The 18,567-nt window shown below is 33.9% G+C and overlaps 1 protein-coding gene across 2 annotated transcripts in view; it reads right to left on the minus strand.

Moving 5' to 3' along the window:
* Nucleotides 1-18,567, minus strand: part of POLK (DNA polymerase kappa) — a 71,148-nt gene that overhangs the window by 22,638 nt on the left and 29,943 nt on the right. For both annotated transcript variants that reach the window (XM_045847737.1, XM_045847735.1), the window contains exons 3-6: nucleotides 14,651-14,770; nucleotides 8,019-8,171; nucleotides 2,875-3,006; nucleotides 148-301 (exon numbers count right to left, since the gene is read on the minus strand). In XM_045847737.1, coding sequence (XP_045703693.1) covers nucleotides 148-301; nucleotides 2,875-3,006; nucleotides 8,019-8,171; nucleotides 14,651-14,770 — 559 coding nt within the window. The remainder of the gene's footprint in view (nucleotides 1-147; nucleotides 302-2,874; nucleotides 3,007-8,018; nucleotides 8,172-14,650; nucleotides 14,771-18,567) is intronic.

Consider the following 18,567-nt stretch of genomic DNA (forward strand, 5'->3'; position numbering starts at 1 on the left):
TGATTTTTCATTTTTAATAATTTTTCATAATAAAGTATAGCTAGCTAGTCCTACAACCTATGCATGCTAATAGGTTAACTAGGTTAATTCAAATTCAAAGGGTTTTTTATTTGTTTGTTAGTTTGATTGTTCTAATAAATTGCTTACCATTTTCTAGAGAGGTCCCTGTTTTGATGAAATATTTTCTTTTGTCCTCAGGCCAATTTTGTCTTTCCTGTAAGTGCGTTGTTATATTCAAGTAGGCTTCATCAAGACTCATGGCCATAAAATTGGGATCATAATCAGCAAGTATTTCCTTAACCTTCAAAATGAACAAAATAGTTTAATGTTTGCTGCCATAACAAAATCTGTTACATACAGCTAATAAAAAAATTATATTCTTACTTTGCAACTATAGTAACAACCCTGCAATCAATAGTTCATGGATTTAGGAAATAAATGATTTACTGCCAGGGCAAACTTGTCCAAATTCTCTTCCATATGAAAATAGATCATGAATGCAGAAGACCAGGTTTATTTGATACAACCTCTATTTAGCCACCTATATCTAGATATAGCAAGTGATTTAAATAAGTCTCAGACAACACCATTCTGGTAGGCACAGAAAAAATGGTTAACCACTGCAATTCTAAGTAGTTGATCAAAAGTGGAAGTAGGAAGGAATAATAGGATCCTGTTCCCCCTCACCTTTTATGATGGTTTTTGTATATTTTTAAAAGGAATAATCTTACATAATGGTACTATGTTGCTTTCGAAACTAGTTCTATTTCAATTAATTATAACATGCACATAAAACTCCACTCAATACACACATTAATGCATATATCCATTCAAGAAAACAGAGCTCAATCATCAGGATTTATAGTGAAAAAGATGACAAAAATCTGTAGTGCCTGTGGCTGAAACAAATGATGGAGAGAAGTCTGGAGTTGTATCTTAGAATAACAGAAATAACAGAAATAGAGAGATCAGAATCTCTGTATGATTCCAGAAATGACTTTTACATAAGATAGTTTTATTACTCATGAAACCAATTTTTTTTTACTCATTCACCTATTTATTTTTTCTTTATTTCTTAACCTCTGAAATATTAGCTGAAATTAGAGGGAATGGTTGCCAAAATAATATGTATGTTAGAAAAACATACTTGCTAAATTATGTTATGGTTCCATCTAGTATTTAAAAGCTGTCTGCTGCACCAGGAGAAAGCCTTTCTTTATGATTTATAAAAAGAAAGCTTTTTAGCTTAATATAAGTATGAACAGCTGAGTGAAAGGTAATTTTAGAAAATGGTGACATAAAACTTGGCTATGCTTTGCTCAGAGAGAACCTTAATTAACTCTGTTCTTATAGAAGAAACTGTTTTTATGATGTATTCAAAAAGAATCTTTCTAGTGAAAATGAAACTCTGGAAAGTCTGTAGTTGGCAGGCGACTAAGATTACTCTGAATGAACAGTACTCCTCAGAGGCAGAGTACTCACTAACTTCCTTTACACAGGACATGGCTTTAAGAATGAGAATAGACATGTTCCAGTAAATAGCAAGTACTTAGGCTTCAAGAACACTTCAAGCTATCCCATTCTTTTGAATGAAACAAAATGGCTTTCCCTAAACTTATAAACAAAGGCATAAATATTAATATATTTATAGTCAGGGAATTTATGCTATAGTTCATCTACACATAAAAACCCTTTTGTTATCTGCAAATAAACTAGCTAGATCCTACTGAAATTTGAAGAAAGATTTCTCCAACTTATGCAAATAACTAAAGATAACTAAAAACAATTTAGTTCTTGTCATACTGTCCAAAGTTTTATTGAATTAAAGTAGAACTTAAAAAAATCTTTCTTACAAAGTCTTTGAAAGATTTTCAAATTTATTAAAGGCCTACCTTATCATACGTCAGCATTTTATCTCTTTCTAATTAGGAATACAGTAAAACGGATAAGCAGTAACCAAATGTGAATGTGTTTCTCCAACTCACCCCTACCAGAGGTAGGCGCAAAAGTGCTCGCTGCCACAGACTGTTCATAAATTTAAAAAAAAAACTTATGAGGGATATCATTTTAATTTTGGGGGGGTTCATTTCTAGGGGAAATTAGGTGGAATACAAATGAGAGGAATGAATCTAAAGACCATCTGCATGACTAAAAGAGAGTAAGTACTCGGCCATGGTTTTTTCAATGTTTCAATTCAGACAGCAGTCTATAACACATTGCATTTTACCTCAATTGTCTAAAGTGTTTGAGGTAGCATTATAAAATTTTAATTTATGACTTACATTCCAGCACTGCTATGATAGCTAAGTTATCAAAAATAGAGAAAATGGCAGTTTTTCGTACATGATAGTTTAGGCAATTTTAATGTATAATCAAATCTTTATACTTCGGAGATCCTTTTCAAAGCAATAGATTATTCCCTTTTTTCTTTATCAGTCTCCTAGACATTAAATGCTCATAAGCATCTTTACTAGGTTGTGGGCCAAGGAAAGTAGCTAATCAAAATAAGTGAAGTGTGCTCCTGTTTAAAAACATGGATAAAAAAATTATTCAGAAAAGAGGTTCAAATTACCGACTTGAGTAGATTCTGTAAATTATAAATATTAGGTAGAGTCCATATGTATAGTGCACATTAAGGAAAAAAAGCTAAAGTTAATTTAGGTTATAATTAAGGCAATTCCAAATTTTCTGGGGAGACAGAGTTTTCTAAGCAGATGAAAATCACATGTGGAAGAGCAAAGAACTGGGAAATAGAAGGATGAATTCCTAAGGCCAAATTCTTACATGTAAAGGCATGTGGACTTGACTTTGTAGGTGCAGGAAATCAGTGAAAGGCTATAAATAAGTAGGGGGTGAGACATTCATTAGCCTTACCTCTCTACTCACAGCTCGGTATTTGTCAAAGTTTGGAGGCACTATAGTAAGTTGTGGGCAGAGTTTTTTAGCAATAAATCCTGGCATGGCTGCACGAACTCCAAACCTCCTTGCATGGTAATTTGAGGTACTCTGAAAGAAAATGGACCACATGGGAAAAAATATAGAAACCTAAATGAACATATTGATCAATACATTCAAAAGAAACACATTACTGATGTGCATTTTCAATTCAAGGACATTTCTTTTATTGGTCACTGTCTCAAATCAAGCTTATTTTTATCCTATCATGGTTTGTATTACGATAGCATGACTCTCTCACTGCTGTCCTGTATTTATAATGTGACACCAGGTAATAAGCAAGATTGTGTTAATAAAAAGGTTCCTTTATATTTCCAGTAACTAAACTTCATTGGTTTTAAGGCATACCCATAATATAGTACTATATATCAAAGTTTGGATGATAGTGGGTGATATTACATAAAAGTAAGAGTAGAGCCCTGGCCAAGTGGCTCAGTTGGTTGGAGCGTTGTCCTGTACACAAAAAGGTTGGACGTTGATCCCCAGTCAGGGCACATACCTAGGTTGCAGGTTCCATCCCTGGTCAGGGTGTACATAGGAGGCAACTGATGATGTTTCTCTCTCACATTGATGTTCTCTCTTGCTCTCTCTATTTGTCCCTTCCTCTCTCTCTAAAATCAATAAACATGACCTCAGGCGAGAATTTAAATTTTTTTTAAAAATATTTAAAAAGTAGTAAGAATATAGTAATAATAGTAAAATATAATTATAAAGTAACATAGTGCAAACAACATAGATGGTACATGCAATTAATAGTATGGAAAGTAACCATATGGTATAATAGTACATATTTGAAATTTGGTCTATTTGGAATTTTGGAAATTTTTCATCTAGAACAAAAATCAAAGGTCTAATATATGGTCAGTAAAATTAAATCTCCAAAATGAAGTAATAAAACCTTAAAAGAACTTTAAAAGTTAAGTTTTATTTCTTAAGACTTGAATATCTTCTTTGGTGAAAACATTTTGACTAGGAGATAGAAGTAAAAAACTGAGAGTAAAGAGGAGGACATTACTCATTAAATCCTATAAATGACACCTGGCAACAGTCTCTGTCAATATGGTAGACCATAGTTTTCATCACAAATGAAATCTCTGTTTGGAATTTTAAGTGCAAAGTGAAAGAAATGCAAAGCAGAATCTGTCAAATGGAGTAATTATTTCAGAATAATAATATTAAATAGCCGTTAATGTTTTTTTAAATAGCATTAAAAAAACCCTGATAGTATTCTAAACTGTGTAATCCATGGTCAGTATTCTGGAACAAAAAATGCAGATGGCACTAGAATGGCAAACTAATGCTTAAATATAAAGAAGTCTAATGGAATTGATATAAAAGCTAGATCTACAGTAGACTAGAAACAAAATTTTAGATATGACTTCCTTTAACTTTTAGGTTTGTGGTAGATGGTAAATCATAGCCACAGTATTTTACAGTTCCTCCTATCAAAAGGTGGGTTCTAGTTCCTCATGCCAAGTGACTTGCATTGTGACATGCTTTGACCGAAAAAATGTGAGGGAGTGACATTATGTGAGCCATGAAGCCTAGGTGTCACAAAGTCACCTAGCCTCAGCCTTTGTATTTTTGGGATCCTGCAACTATGTAAAGACCTTAGGTTAGATTAATGAATAATAATGTACCATGAGAGGGGGAAGCTGAATGACTGGAAGCCATTCCTGCCACCTCAGTCAGCCAAAGTGCTGAGCATGTTAGTGAAGCCATTTTGGACTCTGCAGCCTCAGCTAAACAGCTCTAGCCAACCCCAGGTAGAATAGAGATTATCCATCCCCATCCCCATTGTACTCTGCTCAAATTACAGAATCATGAGCTATAAATAAATGGTTGTCCACTAAGTACTGAAGGGGTTCATTATGCAGCAACAAATAAGTGCTACAGGGTCTAAGTTCTAACTATGAGTGTTAACTTAAACATTTCAAGCATCCATCAAATTTATTCAAAAAGAATTCTAACTGTAACAGACTGTGTTAATCAAATCTGTGTCACCACAACCACTACTGCAAAGATACATTTTTATTAGTTTAATAGGACAAAAACAATTAAGCTTCAAATCTCATTAGAAGGAAAATCTATTAGGTCAGCATACATACAAGGGGAGTAATTTTGTTCAAATATAACAGATAATCATTTTGAATTTGGAAACATTAACCAATTGTTAGGAGGATAAAAATTATAGGAAAGAAATGTTTTGTGAATTTAACAGTGGGGTTAGCTTTAACAGGACTATGACACATGGGTGTAAATATATGTATACACACACACACACACACAGGCATATGTGTGCATATATGTAAATATACACACATAGTATGCATCTATATACTATATATTTGCATGTATAGCATACACACATAATTTAATATATGTTATAAATATATACTCATATATTATATATAGCATTATTTTTTTTTTCATTTTTTATTTGTTGATTCTAGAGAGAGAGAGAACAAGGGGAAAGAGAGAAACATCAATTTGTTGTTCCACTTATGTATACATTCACTGGTTGATTCTTGTATGTGCCCTGACAGGAGACTGAACCTGCAACCTTGGTGTATGGGGATGACACTCTAACTGACTGAGCTACCCAGCCAGGGCCTAGTATTATAAATTCCTAATGAAATTGAATATATTTATTAAAATATTAGTTGATGATTTATAGGAAAGGGAAGTATCCTTCCCATAAACACTGTTTTGGGAATAGGACTATTAGTTGCCTACATACTCATGGGAGCAGAGATAATGAACAGATTATAGTTTTGTAATAAAATAACAACTTAGTAGGAATTAGGTTTATAGCTAAGGCATTGGAAGACGTTAGGAGACAGGGAAGAACTTTCCTTGTTCTCTTGCATGTTTTTTTAATACCAAAACCCATCTATTCCAGTTCTACTTTTAATTCCCAACACATTTTTAGCTACATATGGCTATCTTGGTCATCTTTACCTTTTATGGTCAGGCTGGAAATAAGGAAGAACAAGATAGTAATCAGAAAAGCAAAGGTTCCAAGTCAAGGGAGAAACTACTTAATTACAGTACTACATCAATGATATATGTTACTCTAGAACTGGCTGGCAAACATTTTCTGTAAAGGTCCAGACAGTAATTACTTAGGCTATACATTCATACAGTCTCTATTGCAAGCACTCAGCTAAGCTCTTTTAGTGAAACAACAATAATAAATTAATAATGGGTGTGACTGTTTCAGTAAAATTTTATTTACAAAAAAGGTGGCAGACTGGATTTGGCACACAGGACATTGTTTGCAAACCTCAGCATTATAATATCATTTTTCCTTTTTCTTCAATTTTCTTTAACCAGAACAGTTACAAGGTGAGCCCTAAAAACCCTGGAATTTATTCATAAAAAGTTGTTTATTTATTCTTATATGTTTAAACTTCAATTACCTTCAAAGTATTCTCCATTTGATGAAATACACCTATTGGGACATTTTTTTCCACTGCTCAAAACAGTTTTTGAACTGTCAATTCTAATGCCTTTTAGTACAGTTTTTTTTTTTTGTTTCACCTCTTCCACATCAGCAAAACATTTCCCTTTGGGGACATTTTTCTTGTCTTTTTTTCTTTTTTTAAAATTTTAATTGTTGTTCAAGTACAGTTTTCTGTCTTTTACTCCCATCCCAGCCCCCCAAGTCATCCCCACCTCCCTCCCATTCACCCCCATTTTTGTCCATGTGTCCTTTATACTTTTTCCTGCAAACCCTTCCCCTTTTCCCCTGAAATTCCCCTGAAATTCCCTCCCCTCTTTCCTCTGAACACTGTCAGCCTGTTCTCTATTTCAGTGTCTTTGGTTATATTTTGCTTGCTTGTTTGTTTTGTTGATCAGGTTCCTGTTAAAGGTGAGATTATATGGTATTTGTCTTTCGCCACCTGGCTTATTTCCCTTAGCATAATTTTCTCTAGTTCCATCCATGCTGTAGCAAAGAGTAGGAGCTCCTTCTTTCTTTCTGCTACATAGAATTTCATTGTGTAAATGTACCCTAGTTTTTTTATCCATTCATTTCCTGATGGACACTTAGGTTGCTTCCAACACTTGGCTATTGTAAATTGTGCTGCTATGAACATTGGGGTGCACAGGTTCTTTTGGATTGGTGTTTCAGGGTTCTTAGAGTATAATCCTAGCAGTGGAATTGCTGGGCCAAAAGGCAGATCCATTTTTAGTTTTCTGAGAAAATTCCATACTCTTTTCCATAATGGTTGTACCTGTCTGCAATCCCACCAACAGTGCACTAGGGTTCCCTTTTCTCCTCATCCTCTCCAACACTTGTTTGTTGCTTTGTTTATGATGACCATTTTGACTGGCGTGAAGTGGTATCTCATTGTGGTTTTAATTTGCATCTTTCTGATAGCTAGCGATACTGAGCATTTTTTCATGTGTCTCTGGATCCTCTGTATGTCCTTTGAGGACATTTTTTATTAGGGGAAACAAAAAAAAAGGGGGGGATAAAAAAGACGCTTAGGGTGATATCAGTGAATAGGGAGGGGAGGGCCTGGGGGTCATGCCACTATTGGTCAAAAACTGCTGAATACTCAGCTCCATGTGGGCAGGTGTGCTCATAAATCACCCATCATGAAACAGGCAAGCACAATGAAAGAGTCTTCAAAAAAAAATTCACTGAAGCCAAAATATGACCTCTTACAACAACGATACAGATGGGTTCCTAGTGGGGAAGCCTATACTACAAATGGCCCGCTCTCCAGAAGACAGTTCTGGTTTTTTGGAGTCCTCCCTTATACTTAAAAAATATAATTTGCAACAGAAAGATATAATGCCTCTCTACCATTTACCAGGTTTGAAAATTTAGGGAAGTTATAAAATACTTCTCTGAGTTCATTTTCTTATCTGTCAAGTGGAAACGAAAATCTGTACCTTAAGGGATATTGAAAGGATCCAGCAATTGAACACATAGAGAAACCAGAAAAATACTCAGTAAACTGGTAGAATTCAATAAAGTCTTTCCACTTCATAAACCAGTAAGGCTTACTTGAATATATTATGAAATTTACTTTTTGTCTTTATCTACTTACCAACATACTAGATGATCCTACAGCAATGGGTTTATCCTTCAGCTCTGGATTGTCCCTCATTTCCACAGCTGCATAGAAAGCATCCATGTCAATGTGCACTATGGTATTGTTCAGGTCCCGGCTCTGTTCTAATTCCATTGCACATCTGTCGACCTTAATTTTTAAAAAGTTAATGAACTTCTGACAACATAATATTGTAACACTACTAATCATAACATTAATCTTTTACTAGGCATCTGTTTATCTGTCTCTGTTCATCTATCCATCTAGCATTCATCCATCCGCCCACCCATCCATCCACCCATGTATGTGTATTTGCTTGTTGTATTAAGGCTGATAATTGCTTTAATTTTCATAAAGAAGCACTCTGTTCTCAACTATCATTCCCTACCAACTTTTACATTTCTCAATACCCACAAGTGTAAGAGATACTTAACATTTATTGAATGAATGAACTATTCCAACTGCTTATATCAAATGATTCTACTGCTTTATAAATTTGGAGGACATATTGTAACTAAAAACTTTAGTTCAGGTAAAATAAACAACTGCTTCCATCTGACTCACAATATTCATGTCTTAAAATAGCAACAAAGGAAATGAATAACAAAAGATTATACCAAAGTATATCTAAACATTCCCTCCCTAGAACTGCTTTTATAAGGCTAAAATTTGGTAACGTTAGTCCATACAAATCAAATGGAAAATTTAAAGTATAATTTATCCTTTCATAAAATTTCAATATAAATGCCAAATATAACAGTAAAGAGTATTACATTATAAAGAATTTTTTGTTTCTTTAGAGAAAAATAATTGGATTGATAAGAAGAAATTAAAAGGGGAAGAGATAAGCAAAGTGGGGCAGTAAGAAAAGGGTGTATGTAGCCAACATACCCATTCCCAAGGGTTCTTTTTTCATAGCCTCTACTATAGAGGCTGAAGAAGCTAAATATGCACTTTCTCAGGTTCCCTCTAGTTGAGGGTGGTTTTGTGAACGTTTGATCTACAAAACACATGAAGTCAATAAAACTCATAAAATTATAAGAAGAGAGGTTAGAAAGCTATTGAGGGCGATGGAATACAAAAACAACACGAAGAGTAGCTGGCACGTGGTACAAGTTCAATAAATGCAATCTATTACTAAAAGGATCAATGGCTAGCTGCATAATAAAACAATAAAAAATTTAGGGGAAAACAGCCAGAAATGTGTAAGTAGGGTGATTGGAATAAAAGCAATTTCCATTACGTAGAAATCCCCATAGTAGGTTTCCTCAAAGGCAGAGAGTTACAGGGGTATAATTTAGCTTTTCCCCTCGATGAACTTGAAACTTGCTTCTAGCATTGCTTGTTAGCATTATAGTGAGCATTAGAGTGACACTAGGTGCCCACCAGCTGCAGGTTACGACTGCAAAGTCTCTTTTAGACACAAGGCACTGAACCACATTTGTCTCTAGTAGCCACAGTAAGACTCTGTAGAGGTCTGCTCCTATTTAGGTTGCAACTCACTGAACAACCTGGGGTGCTCCCTGCCTTTTTTAGCCTGTTTCTCTGTCTAAAATGCCCTTCCTAGTTCTGTCACAGAGTCTTCGAGTATCAGTTCAGAAGTGTCTCTGAAACTTAACTGAATCTCTGTCCTCTGTATCACAGAATTTCATGTTCCCTTATTTGTTTTTCTGTTCTTACAATGGCACTTATTGCATTAGAGACTAAATTGTGAGTTCAGTACCTAAGAAGAGACCTTATCTCAGATAAGGAGGAGAAAGAACTTATCTGCCTTTAAATTCTTTCCTCATAAGAGAGAAGGGGGGAGAAAAGGAATAAAATTTATACAATTCATTATATATGAAAGTTAAAAAAAGAAGGCAGTATTCATAGAAAAATTTTGGAGAAGTCTGATCTCATTCAGCAAGATACCACACCTAATAAATGAAACCTTCCAACATTAATCTAATTTATCATATAGATTTAAAACAACTATTCTTCCAGTTCAATTTTAAACTACAGAATAGCAACCTGACATAAAAAAAAAGATGTAAGCAAATCATGGAAACTAATAAAAACAAGGGTCTGAAAACTATTAATCCAGGAAATATGCCTAAGATAAAGTCGATTGAGAAAAGAGAAACATCTGAAATATCTTAACCCAGAATCACTGGAAAGGAAAAAGATAATAAATAGAAAGCAAACTAAATGGGGAAAATTCTCCTTAGACTCATAAATTAAAATTGTGGCAGCTTCTTCAGCAATCTACTGACTGTTGATGCCTGCAGCAAGTGAGCAGTTGCCAAAAGGAAACCTCCCCACCAATGACTCATACGTTCCATTTTCCTTCACTATCTCTCATTAGTCACCCTTCTCTGCACTCTTCTCTTTCCAATCTAGCAAATGCCCACCCTTGCTTTTCTCAAGTTCCTTCTACTGAAATCCTCCTTCATGTTTTCCTTTCTTCCATTTATTTATTCCTTCCAAATGATTCCCGTCCTCACTTTCCTTACTTGTGAAATGGCACTAAAGCAACATTGAAAGGTTGAAATAATTAAAATAGACACACACGTAGTGAACTTATCCAGGGCTATGGTAAGGGCTTAATGATAATATCCATTATTTTGAAAGTAGAAATGACATTTACTGATTATATTATATGACATGTGTATATTATAAGTGCTTCTTATGTTAATGCATTTAATGGCCAAAATAATTTTAAGATAATGATCATTATTCCCATTTCATAGATAAGGAAATTAAAACTCAGTAAAATTAAGTAAATTTGCCCTAAGTCATACAGCTGGTAAATGTTAAAACTAGACCTGGAAATCAGGTTATTCCTAAGTCTGTGCTCTTTCCATTAATTAATGCTTCCCTAAAATCGATTTTTAAAAGTTTTTATCACTGAAATGAGCTGAAACCAAACTCTGATGTGATATTTTTATATCCATATTACATCTTTTTAAAAATCCTTTTATCTATTACATCTAGGAGACTATTTCAAGAAATATTGTTTTTCATTTTTTTAATTAGTAGTACCCTAAAAATTATTGAGTAAATCTGAGTTCATAAAATCAATTGTTAAAATGGTCAAAATGCACTGACTGGCTGTGCAGTTGCCATTTACTATAATATGGATATTAATCTATTCAATTATGAACACATTTATAACAAGATGTTTTGGAAGATACAAAAAACGTGCCTAGAAGTAATCTAATGAAGATGGGGTTGGGGATATTTAGAGAGGTTCTGAATACAAATCATGGGAGTCCATGACTACAGAAATTACTTACATCAGCTTGACTGGCAATAGTTCATGCTATCTTATGACACATAATAAAATCTACTATTTGGAAATTTTGTAACTCTAAAATAGAAAAGCATTTCCTATGAAAACTTCTCTGTTCTCTCAGAACTTCTAGACTCCTTAGGATTTCCTCAATCCCCTCCCATTTATACAAGCTTTTTAAAGGAAGCTCTCAAAAAACAAAACAATTTAATAATCAACACAAAACACATTTCCTGCCATTCCCCTTGCAAAAGATGCCAGAAAGCCTCCCATGAAATAGTCAACTAAAACAGTAACAAAATCTGAAGTTCTATTCCACAATGTAAAGTTATTTTCTTTTCCTCCATATTATCAGGATATTTAAAACTATGAGTTCTAAAATATGAGTATGAACAGTAAAAAGTTGTTATATTGCACCACTCACATGTATATCTTTAAAACTTAATAAAAAATATTTGTAAACTATAGAGCAATAAAGCTTACCAAAAAAAGGTCAATAGTAAAAAGTAAATAGCTTAAGGATTAACGTCAATTTAAAAACAATATTGTTATGGACAGAATAGAATTTTTTTAAAAGCTTGATGAAATGATGCTTAAATTTATTTTAAAAATGCATGAGAAAAAATAATTTTTTAAAGAGTAGTAAAGATATTAAACTATATTATTATCCTTTAATAATTAAAATTCATGGTACTGAAAGAGGAAAAGATTCAGTTGATTAGAAAAGAGAGTCCAGAAATAAATCCAACTACAATGAGAGATTAGTATATGAACATGCCTCTTCAACTCAGTGGAGAAAAGACTCATGATTCAATAAATGATGTCGGGACAAGAGAATCATTATTTAGAAATAATAATACCATTCAGGGAAAATATAATACTCACTATTTAAGAAAAAATACTTCACACCTTACAGCAAAACAAATTCCAAAGAGACTAAAGATTTGATTATAACAAAATCTGTAAAAATATTAAAAGCACATACAGGCTTGTTTGTGAGGAATAACCTCTATGCACAATACCAAAACTAAGAAAATTTTTAAAAGTACTGTTTGATATTTACATAAACATTTAAAACCATATATAGAGAAAAAAAACTCTGCAAAGTTAAGAGAAAACAAACAGGAAAAATATTTATGACAAATGGCAGAAAAAAAGTCCTTAACATATAAGATCAATAAATCAAGGAAAAAAAGATACAAACTCTTCTAGAAATGTAGACAAGAGTGTGTTTCTTTGGACTGCTAGCTGAACCCCCAAATCCATTCTCTCTTCCTCCTATAGTAATAAAGTTTTAGCTGGGCATGTGGCCACCCAGCTATATCTTACAGCTTCTCTTGCATTTAGGTGTGACGTGAAATTTAAATTCTTGCCAAAAGAATGTGAACTGATGTGTGCAACTCCTTTTTCACTGTGTAATAGCAAATAGTTTGCTTTTGATTTTTCCCTTTTTCTTTCTTCCTTACTAGGAGCTGGAATCTAGATTGGGGCTAACCCAGTTTTGTCAATCCCAGTGAGGATAACACTTTGGAATGATGGAACAGCGTGATGCAGAACTTGGGTCTTGAAATTACTACGGTGATCAGAACTACCAGCCAGCTGGGACTACTTATGTATTATGTGAGAGAGAAAGAAATTCTTATCTTATTTGGAGCATTATATCTTTGGGTCTCTTGTGCCAGTTATTTAGCCTATGTCCTAACAAATAGAATAAAAGAGGAAATTCCCACAAAAAGGAAATATTAATGGCTAACAAATGTGTAAAAAGACAATTATCTTTTGTGACAGCATGGATGGACCTAGAGATTATTATGTTGAGTGAAGTAAGCCAGGCAAAGAAAGACAAATACCATATGATCTCACTTATATGTGGAATCTAAAGAACATAAACTAGCGTACAAAATAGAAACAGAGGCGTGGATACACAGAACAGACTGACAGCTGTCAGAGGGGAGGGGATTGGAGGGCTAGATGAAAGAAGGTGAAGGGATTAAACAAAAGAAACACACACACACACACACACACACACACACACACACACATCACATCACAGAGACACAGACAACAGTGTAGTGACTTCCAGAGGGAAAGGGAGGTCAGGTAGGTGGAGATGGGCAAAAGGGGGATAAATGAGGATGACCGAAAGAGTCTTTGCTTTGGGCAATGGGTGCACAATTTAGTGTGCAGATGATTTTTGTTGAGTTGTACACTTGAAACCTGTATGGTTTTGTGAACCAATGTCATCCCAATAAATTCAATTACAAAAAAGGGTAATCTGTCTCTTTCATGATCAAATGAGAGCAAATTAAACCAACCATGAAATAAGATTTTGGACACTGTATCAGCAGAAAGTAAAATAATGATAAAATTGATCAAATCCAACTTTAAACATGTGAGGAAACCAGCACTCTTACGCTGAAATTGTAAAATGATTCAACCTGTGGTGAAATTAACAGGACAGGAGTGCAAAGACATATAAGTAAGAATGACTGTTACAATCTTGTATCTAAAACAAAAAACTGGAACCAGGGTGGGTTAAGGTAAACTAATTATGGTGCCTCCATAGAGTGGCACGCTATGGAGCACTAAAAATGATGATTTGACAGACAAGTCAATCTCTTGTCATGGTAGCAGGCCACTTAACACAGAAGATAAAAAATTAGCTTGTGCTCTGAGAAAGCATATGTTTAAAAAAATCACACATTATAGTTTGGTAAAGAAAACATAAAATTTATGATCTCAGCTCTATCACGAGAACAATTTTATAGCATATCAGATTAATACTATAATTTTATCATTATGTTATAAAGTACTTTGTTAAATTGAATCTGATTTGATAAACTTACCATAAAACATTGTGTTTTATCTTAAAAATACATGCACATAAGGCCTTCTACCCTTCAGGTGACTTTGTTTTACTATAACACAATTATGTTTTAAATTACCTTTTAATTTAATTAGTTAACATGTTCCTCCAAATATCTTTTGCAAAATCAGCAATGCAGAAAACACGTCACATTAATCCCGTGATCCTTCCAGCTGCTTAATACGTATATAATAAAAAGAACGTAAGCTCTGGCTTTGCCAACTAATTGTCATATGAAGCTAGGCAAGTTACTTAACCTAATTAAGGCTCCTTTCTCTCTTCTGTACAATGAAAGTGATAATGTCTAGATGTGAGGTCTTTATGTAAAGTAAAGCAATTTTAACAAAATAAAGTATACATTTTTGTTTTATAGTATAACAAACATTTTATTTACATTTTATCTTGTTTTTGCTGATAACATGACCATAATGCATTTAAACCATCAATTACTATTATTCCAGCTGCCACTTTATTTACCAAATAAATTAATACCTGTAATTGTGCTTTCCTTAGCTGTTGGCTGGTAATTTGAGCTTTTTGTTGCATCATAGTTTCAATTCGTTGGTTGACTTGCTTTTCTTTCTTGAGCTCATTTTCATAAAATCTGGAGCCCTGTGTAGGAAAACAAAACACAACATAAGAAAGATATCTGAAGGAAAGCGTCACTGTAGGAGAATCTGGAGGCTGAAGAGTAGAGACTGCATAGTCTGAATGACTGACTTCAAAACTTAACTTCACTACTTCTAGTTAAACAACCCTAAAATTAATCTTTCTATGCCTCAGTTTCCTTATCTGTAAAATAAATTTATAGTTACCTAAATGACAGAATTGTTGCCAGTCAGTACTAAGCACAGTATGAAATGAGACAAGTGCAGATCTGCACTGGAGAAATAACGTGTCCTAGGCAGGATCCTCAGGGCACATCCGGGCCTTAGTCCAATGGCTCATCAATTCTCTCCTTCACTTTTACTTTAAAGGTTATTTTTAAAAATTTAATGTTAGTCACTGAAGAAAATAACTTTTAGAAAATTATCTATCATCCCACCACTGAACATATTTATCTATCCAATCATCAGGCCGGTAGACATTTGGATTATTTTTACTTTTTGGTTATTACGAAAATTGCTGCAATGAATATCTGCCTACACATTTTTGAGTAGACATGTTTTCAGTTCCCTTGGTTATGAACCTAGGAGTGAAATCTCTGTGTCCTATAGTAATTCCATGCTAAACCTTTTGAGGAACTGCCAGATTGTTTCCCAAAGTGGCTGAATCATTTCACAATCCCACCAACAGTGTGTGAGAGTTCCAATTTCTCCACATCCTCGCCAAGATTTGTTCTTGTCTGTCTTATTTATTATAGTCATTCTAGGTTATAATAGTGTGGATGGTATCTCATTGTGATTTTAATTTGCATTTCCCCAATGACTAATGATGTTGAACATCTTTTCATGTGCTTATGAGCCATTTTCACAGCTTCTTTAGTGAAATGTCTGCACTTTTACCCATTTTTCAAATTGGGTTATTTGTCTTATTAATGAGTTGTAAGAATTCTTCATATATTTTGGATGTAAGTCCTTTAACAGATGGGTGTTTTGAAAATATTTTACACTAGTGTGTTACTTATCTTTTTATTTTTTAATGGTATCTTGTGAAGTGCAAACTTTTTGATATTTGATAAGGTTCAATTTGTCAACTTTTTCTTTTATTGACTATGCTTTTAGTATTGTATCTAAGACATGTTTGCCTAACCAAAGGTCTCAAAGATTTTCTCCTTTCTTCTACAAGGTTCATTGTTTTAGTTCTGATATTTAAGTCTATTTTGAGTTAATTTTTTTGAGTATAGTGTGAGGTGAGGGTCTAAATTCATCTTTTTTTAATGTGGATATCCAGTTGTCCCAGCATCATTTGCTGAACAGACTATCCTTTTGCTTTGGTACTTTTGTAAAAAATCAGTAAGTGACAAAGATTCACTTCTGGACTCGGTTCTGCCCCATTGTTTTATCTATCTGTCTGGCCTTATGGTAGTCCTGGACTGTCCTGAAAACTGTAGCTTTATAATAAATTTTGAAATAGGAAAGTCAAACACCTCTATGTTTTTTTTCTTTTCAAAACCATTTTGGCTATTTTAGGTGTTTTGCATTGCCATATAAATTTAGGATCTGCTTGTCAACTTCTGCAGGAGAAAAAAAGCCCCTGAAATTTTGATGGGGGATACTTTGAATGTATGGATCAGTCTGGGGAGAACTGCCTTAACAATATTAGTCTCCTTGTACCTCATCATTTTTTTAGATCTTTAATTTCCCTCAGCAATTTCTTTTGTACTTTTCAGGGTATGTGTTGAAATTTCTTACAGTTTCCTACATATAAGATCATGTCATCTGCAAAGAGATAGCTTTAGTTTTTCCATTCCACTCTAGATGCATTTCTTTTAATTGCCTGACTACACTGGCTAAAACTTTCAAGACTGTTGAATAGAATAGGTAAGATTGAACATCCTTGCCTTGTTCCTGGTTTCAGGGGGAAAGTTAGTCTTCTACTCCAAAGTATGATGACAACTACAGGTTCTTATAGATGCTTTTTGTTACACTGTGGAAGTTCCCTTCTATTTCAAGAGTTTTTAGCATGAACGAATATAGGATTTTGTCAAATATACTTTTTCTGCATCTATTGAGATGACAAGGTATTTTTTATTCTTTATTCTATTAATATGGCGTATTATATTAATTGATTTTTGGATGCTAAACCAAACTTGCATTCCTAGGATAAATCCCACTTGGTCAAGGTAATCTTTTTTTATATATTGTTGGATTCAGTTTTCAACAATCTTGTTGAGGACTTTTAACATTTATAATAACCTAGAATCTTCTGCTTCTCTGGTTTTAGTATCAAAGAAATACTGGTCTCATGGAATGAGTTGGTAAGTGTTGCATCCTTCCTTATTTTCTGGAAGAGCTTGTCGAGTGTTGGTATTATTTCTTCAAATGTCAGGTAAAATTCACCGGTGAAGCCATCTTGACCTGCTCTTTTTTGCTTTTCTTTTTTTGGGGCAGAGGGTGGGATGGGGTGAGAAGATTTTTAATTACTAAATTACTTTATTTATTATAGGTCTAATTAGATTCCTATATATTCTTCAGTCAGTTTTGAAAATTTTTAAGTTTCTATAAATTTGTCCAATTTATTGGGATTTATTCTAAATACATCCAAAATTCAATAGGGGTGAGGTAAGTGGGATAGAGAAAACAACATTTGTAAAAATGTGGGTACTGGGTGATATTTACCCAGGGATTCAGTTTAGTATTCTCTTTAGTATAGTGTATGTTTAAAATTTTCAGATAAAAGTTTGTAAAAAGTAAAGTGCACTGCTATGGAGAGGCAACAATTAGAAATTTCAATTTAAAAAGATATTTATGGTAAACTCTCTCCCAGACACATATACTAGAGGAATATATACTACCATATTTTATATGATTGTAATATATATCACATGATATATATCATTATATGATATATGTATATATATTTTTCCTATGATGAATATATACATGCAAATTTATATGGAAGAGCAAAGATTCAAGAATACCCAAGATACTCTTAAAAATAAAAAAAACAAAGAGCAACAGAACAACTTGTTCTAGCAAATATCAAGCCTTATTATAAAGTATTTTAGTTAAAATCATGATGTATAAGTACAAGAACAGAAACATAATCCAGTGGGTCAGGAGAAAGCATTTTAGACCAGAAGGAAAAGGATAAGCTGAGAAGCAAGTTGTCCACACTGACTGTGTGCAGTGAGTGTGTGTGTGAGGGTGTATAGTGCGTGTGTTTGTACCCATGAATTAAGGAGCAGCAGTGAGCTAAGCAACGACAGTGTAACTACCACAGACTAACTTGTTTGTATAACTGAGCTGCTCAGGGATGAGCTGGTAGGATGGCGGGATAAAGACACAGCATTGTATTACCTTTTGTACTTTCTAAGTTTCAGACCATGTAAATGGAATACCTATTTTAAAGCATAAATGACATCAATACTTAAAAAGAAAAGAAGAAAAAGGATAGATTATTTAATAAGTGGTACTGGGACATAGAGAAGAGAGAGAGAAGATTTGATAGAGACATGTAGGATATCTGCAATATTTTATCTCTTAATCTGAAAACCAAGCTTATAGGTTTTATTCTTTTCTTCTTTTTAAAAAATTGCGCCCTGGCTGGTGTAGCTCAGTGGATTGAGCACGGGCTGTGGACCAAAGCATCACAGGTTCGATTCCCAGTCAGGACACATGCCTGGGTTGCAGGCCACGGCCCCCAGCAACCGCACATTGATGTTTCTCTCTCTCTCTCTTTCTCCCTCCCTTCCCTCTTAAAAATAAATAAATAAAGTCTTAAAAAAATTGCATGATCAGCCCTGG

This window comes from Phyllostomus hastatus, unplaced genomic scaffold (genome assembly GCF_019186645.2).
Source record: "Phyllostomus hastatus isolate PE091 unplaced genomic scaffold, TTU_PhHast_1.1 phas_contig_58, whole genome shotgun sequence".
Lineage (NCBI taxonomy): Eukaryota > Metazoa > Chordata > Mammalia > Chiroptera > Phyllostomidae > Phyllostomus > Phyllostomus hastatus.